The sequence below is a fragment of the Pinus tabuliformis genome, chromosome Q (genome assembly GCF_031772625.1).
Source record: "Pinus tabuliformis cultivar Carrire ecotype Pingquan chromosome Q, CPIR1, whole genome shotgun sequence".
NCBI lineage: Eukaryota > Viridiplantae > Streptophyta > Pinopsida > Pinales > Pinaceae > Pinus > Pinus tabuliformis.
In genome coordinates, this window is record NC_142296.1 from 1,355,530,595 (window position 1) to 1,355,536,594 (window position 6,000).

General features: G+C 36.9%; 1 protein-coding gene across 2 annotated transcripts in view; it reads left to right on the forward strand.

Annotated features, from left to right (window-relative positions):
- Positions 1 to 5,379, forward strand: part of LOC149224944 (sphingoid long-chain bases kinase 1-like) — a 381,298-nt gene extending 375,919 nt beyond the window's left edge. For both annotated transcript variants that reach the window (XM_089386350.1, XM_089386351.1), the window contains 2 exons: positions 4,387 to 4,835; positions 4,953 to 5,379. In XM_089386350.1, coding sequence (XP_089242476.1) covers positions 4,387 to 4,835; positions 4,953 to 5,090 — 587 coding nt within the window. In that variant the 3' untranslated portion in view covers positions 5,091 to 5,379. The remainder of the gene's footprint in view (positions 1 to 4,386; positions 4,836 to 4,952) is intronic.
- Positions 5,380 to 6,000: the final 621 nt, after the last annotated feature.

Here is a 6,000-nt window from a genome sequence, read left to right on the forward strand (position 1 = left end):
TTTGACTTGTAGATCCTTGCTTGAGTTGCCTAGCATGAACAACTGAAATCCCTTTTCAAAGATCTCCTTTGAGACCTTCTTGCACTGTCCAGCACCAAGCACTAAAACTGCTCCAGACTATAAGTTATTGAGATCACTGTGGTATGATAGAGATTGTAATGACACCAAATTTGTGGCTAGCACTGTGGTTATTTCAAGACGGAATAGAGACACTGAATTAGCAACGAGACTGTGAGAGGTACCGAAAAAATGCCTTCACTTCTTTTGACTGAGATTACTTAATCATATTGTGGCATCAAGATGTCAATAACATAGCACCATGACTATGGGTAGTATGAGACTATGAAATTATCTTCAAATAAGGATCCAAATCAGTCTTACTGTAGGACTAAATTGTCTTGTTTTTGTAGATTGATCCTTCAATCTTTGATGTAGGTTTTGAAACATAAAGCCCTTCAACTTGCTTTGATGCCCTTCTCGAAAGTTTATCCTTGAATGTCTCTTTTATGCCCTTCCTTTGACTTCAACACCTTAGCTTTGATACCATGTTGAAGAATCTGGGGCAAATTAAGTTGATAAGATTCTTCTCATCATGATAACTATTTGTGAGGTACTTTTAACTTTTTCTCATTAGTACAATCTTCTCTTGCTATTATTAGAGTGTGTCTTCTTAGTTCATCAAATAGTTACCAAAACAAAAGAGACAAGAACACAAGATGTTGGCTTTCTACCAGGGCCAAAATCTCTCACTCTTTGAGAGGAAAACCTGCACAAAATTCTTCTTATAGAGATTCCAATTGATGAATACCAAGACCATGATCCTTGACCTATAAAGCCACTCCAAGACCAAGACACTAATCCTCTTCTTTGTCACTATTGAGATCATCATCATCATTGCTGCTACACCGAGGTCATCACTATTGCATCACTGAGGTCATTACAGTTGCACTATCATCGAGATTATTGTTGCACCTTCACCGAGATCATTACTACACCTTCACTGAGATCATTGGTGCTCCTTTACTGAGACCTTTACCATAGCAACGAGATCTCTATACTGAGATATGTATCTATATGCATATGAGAGTTGCACCGAGATCATCATCATGACCTTGTCTTCATCAAGACTATGACCAAGACCATGATTACCACAATGTCGAGATCATGACTGTGTCTAGTATGCCGAGAGTGTATTACTGTGGGATCCCTGAGATCCTTCTCATTTCAACAATTCCGAGACCGTGACTGTGTCCTCTCCCTGCACCGAGATCTTCATCATCACAACTATGTCGAGACTGTGATCATCATGATTGTGAGGATGCTGAGACTTCATCCCTGTGGTACCCATCCGAAAATCACAGAGATGTTGTCCATCCGAAAATCTGAACCTCACTGTAATGCGAAGAATCTTAGACCTGTACCTATCCAAAAATTACAGAGAATCCGAGTTCTGTACCCTGCCTTTTGCGAAGACCCTAGCTGAGCATTTATAGTATTTCTACCCACATATTAAGCCAACTTGACTGAGGGAACCGATGTGTCTCTTTATATGAGCCGACATGACTTCTTTTTACCTTGTTTGGAGGCCGACTTCTTCAAGAGGGATTGTTCTTGTCTTTGGAGGGCTTTTAGACACTTGTATACATTGAACATAGGCTCAAGAAGAGCTCTTCATACATGACATTAATTTAGACTGTAAATTACAAATCCTACTATTTTAAAATCACTTGCTCATGAAACCCATGAAGTAAGTTTACAATAATAATTTTGTTCTCTTTATTACATCATTTACATCAATCATAATTACATGTCATTATGAAGACCGAACCTAGTTACCCTTTCTTCAACACGATTCAGTGTTTGGCTCAGCCAGTTCGGTAACAGACCGGCCTTCGGACCGGTTTTTCTACCAAGCCAGCTGGGGCAAGGGTCCGACTCAGTCGATTAGGCCAAGTCCAATTCGGGCTGGCTTGGTTTTAAAACTATGGCTAGCTTACCTGTAGATCTATATTCAAACTTAAAGATGAATATTTAGATCATAAAAGATTTAGATCGTTAGATCTAAACCCAACACCTAAGGCAACTATCTATACCAATAGATGTTCCATCTTGCAACAAATGAAATAACAATTTGATGAAGCACATATAATATAGAGCATGAAAAATTACTAGCACATCGTATAGATCCGCAGAAAGAAGAACACCATGAATTTGAAACCCCAAAGTCTTTCTATTATGAGAAATACAATTCCAGTGAAGCAAAGCTCAATACATGCATTACAGATTACATCATTCAAAGATCATAGATCTCATAAGGTGACGTGAGGAGCTTCATAGCTTCCTTATATAGAAAATGAGAGGAGAAACCCCCTCCAAGTGGAAATAATGGCTAGTTGGCTTGATCCTTGTCAAAATAATCTCCTCTGTTGATCTCCCTTTGAAAATAACTTGATCTCGACCGTTGATTTTTTAGTTTTAAGGAAAATTTTGAATTTCTATTAAAACCCTTTTTTTATTAATCCAAAAAAAAAAATGGACTAATATCCTCAAAAAATTCACTTTGACTTAACCACCAAGGTCGAAGGGGTCAAATTTTCTTAAAAATTCCATTTTTTCCTTGGTGGAGGACCTCCAAAAATGAATTCTTTTTGACCCACGAATTTTTTGATAATTTTCCCCTTGGAGAGAATTAATTTTCTCTCATTAATTTTTTTTACTCAAATTTAATTAATTTTCTGGCTAATTATTTTCTTTTTATTTTGTGGTGGTCGGGCAAGATAGAACAAGGTGTATGGCCTCCAAATTTCTGGAAGTCATAATTGTCACGGAAATCTGCAGATTTTCTATTGTGTTGGTGAGAAGAAAGCCCATGAAAATGTGAGATGACCACTGCATTGTAACAGTGTCCATCTTAAAATTACGTTTAATAATGGAAATAGCCAAGGGCACAAGCCATGGAGGAGTTCGTTAATTTTGTTCCATCAACTACTGAAACATGGACATGTTGCCTGGCATCTTGCCAGCCTGAAATTCATCTTGGCACTGACATTGCTTTGCAAGTTGATCCATATGTTGTGGATTCTGTTCCTAGAGTTGTTCAGCCAGAAGTTGCATGGTTCCAATCTTCCAGTTTCATTAGAGGACTTAGTGTCATGCTTTAGAGCTATCGTGCTTTAGAGCTATTCAAGGGACAGATTCTGCCAGTCTAGGGAAATATTCTGCTGGAAGATGATCAGAACAAGCAGAATTTAGGCAAAAGCAGAAACACACATTCTGGTGACTGTCAGATGGAATATAGTATGACAGCTCCAAGAAATCTATGGTTTCTGGTAGAAATTTTGCTGTTTTGGGCCTTGGCAGACTGCTGCTGAAACAATAAACCATCAAAATAATGCAGCCAGTCTGCAGCCAAATCATGCAGTTATCTGCATAACAAAAACCTGCACAGAAAAAATTGAAGAGCAAAATTTGTACAAATGGAGAAAAATCTGAGCAACCAAAGAGAGGACAGGCCAACAATCTGATACATTGCCACCTGCCACTTACTAATTCCTGCAATTACAACTAACAAACTGCAGTGTTATAAGAATGTTTTCATTAGCCCAAGGAGTTAGCTCGACTGCTTGTCACCAATTTTGCTAGACATTTGGCTAGTTCCATGCTAGCAGGTGCCTATTGAGTCACCCTGGATTTGGCACACTAATCTATGCACTAACATTCATTGAGGATGCCATCCATGAATATGGGGAAGCCCCCTATGCCCATTGGGTTTGCCTACATGTTTTCCCATGAAAAAACTAATGTTTTCTTATGGCTAATGTGTTTCCAAGCCTTTAGAATGATGCTTAAATTGCACATATTCCCCCTTTGTAAACAATCATAATTGGAAGTAAACAAGATGATCTATTTTACTATAACCATCTAGTTTTGATTCAGTGTTAAGTTCATTTCTATACTCAAATCAGAGAGTATTTGCTGGTATAGGCAGTTCACTATCCATGTGATCAAGTATCTAGTAGTCTTTGCAGGCATTAACAAAATTGTTCATTTTCTTTACTATTTCTACCATTCTGTGTATAAATGTTAATATAGTAAAAGATGAAGTAAAAAGATCATCTCTTTTGAAGCTTAATATAATTTCAGAATTGTTTTAATTAATACTACAATAGATTAGCCATCTATTCAAGAATCACATTGTGTTTCCATTGGATATCAGTCAACCTCCCTTTTATTGTCCTCTCCTGGAGATCCCCTTTCAGAACCTCACTATTTTATTATGATCAAAGAAAAGTATCCACTTTTTGTGCTTAGCTCATGGACCTGCATTCTATATTTTGAAGTGAATTATTTTGAATTAAAAGTTCTAAAATTGTATTCAAATTGCAGTGCTTGAACTGTCTGCCAAGTACCAGAGATTTGGTCCTTTGAGATATCTTCTTGCTGGGCTGATTAGGCTTTTTAATCTGAGATACTATGAATGTGAGGTCAACTACATTCCAGCAGTAGAAAAGGTAAGTTACGTTGACAGCAATCCAGTTCTTTGTGGAATGACAAAGGAGAGCATAAGTAAAGCAATAATAGAAGGATGTGGAATTGACAAACAAGGGAATTGGAAATCCAGCAAAGGATTGTTTCTTGGAATTATAATTTGTAACCACCAATGCAAGACAGTGCAGTGCCTAAAATCACAGAAACTGGCTCCCTCTGCAAAGCACAATGATGGTTTGCTAGATTTATTATTGGTGCATAAGATTGGTCTTTTCCGGCTTCTTTGGTTTCTTATCTTGATGCAATATAGTCATCATGTCTCACTTCCCTTTGTCGAGTACATTAAGGTAACAATTTATGTACCTCATTTTCAACACATTTGGATCATTAGTTTATGCACAATTTACACTGTGTGACCATTGTTTTCAAGCAACTAAAGTTTGCTAATTCATTTAATAATACAGGTATGTAGAGCACGAATCAATTCTGTTGAAGGTAATATATCATGTGGAATAGATGGGGAGCTGTTAACAATTGATACTCCAGCATTTATATCAGTGTCACCTCATCAGATATACTTGATTGGACACAGAGTTGACTAACAACTCATAGTGACAAGGAAGCTCAACTCAGCTCAGCTTGTATCTTTATTTCACTACTTTCCTGTCGGTAGTGGTTATACTATCAATATTTTGTCATAAATTTATTTACTGAATTTGTAGATGCTGTTTATTTAAGCAAAAGAAATCAAGTTGCAATCCTTGTTAAGTAACATTAGAAGATAGTACAGAAACAATTTTCTTTGCAGTGAACCTGTGCAAAGAAATGAGATAAACCATATTTACAATGCTGTTTCAATTGGTTATATGATTTGAGGATATTTATATTCAATTGCAAAATGGTGAGAAGTGAATTTGAAAATGGTTGAGGGAATTTCAAGCTTGGAGAATGGAGAAGAATAATGTGAACTCCAAATGTCCCAAAACAATTCATTTTGTCGCTTACAAGGACATTCTTTCTGGGTTCAAATCGAGTTGGTTCTCCAACGTAACTCCACTTCTCCAAACCATTATTTTTATGAAATGTCTCCCTTGTTAAATTTTTCTAACCCCGGAACTTAAAAAATTATTTCCTTGTGATTTCCTTGCTGAAAATTAAATTCAATACAGTTAACAGAATAAAAAGCACACACTAGAGTTTTTAATTGGACAAATAAAAATTATAGCGAAAGCAAATGAGACCATTTTCCACAACACACAGCAAAATATTTCTGCCCTTCAAATCATCTTCTCATTAAATACTATCAAAGCTTACAAGGGCTCCCTTACTGAAAAGTGGCGCACTGAAAATAAACTAGCTACAGCAAAAATCTGAAAATTTAGTGGGCACCTGCATGGTTTGTATAGTCTTGCAAAATTTCCCTGAATTGAACCCCTGACAAAATAGCCTACTGTATGAACCTGTGGGGCTCCCGTATGACTACACAGCCTCATGTACAGTTGTTGTATGACC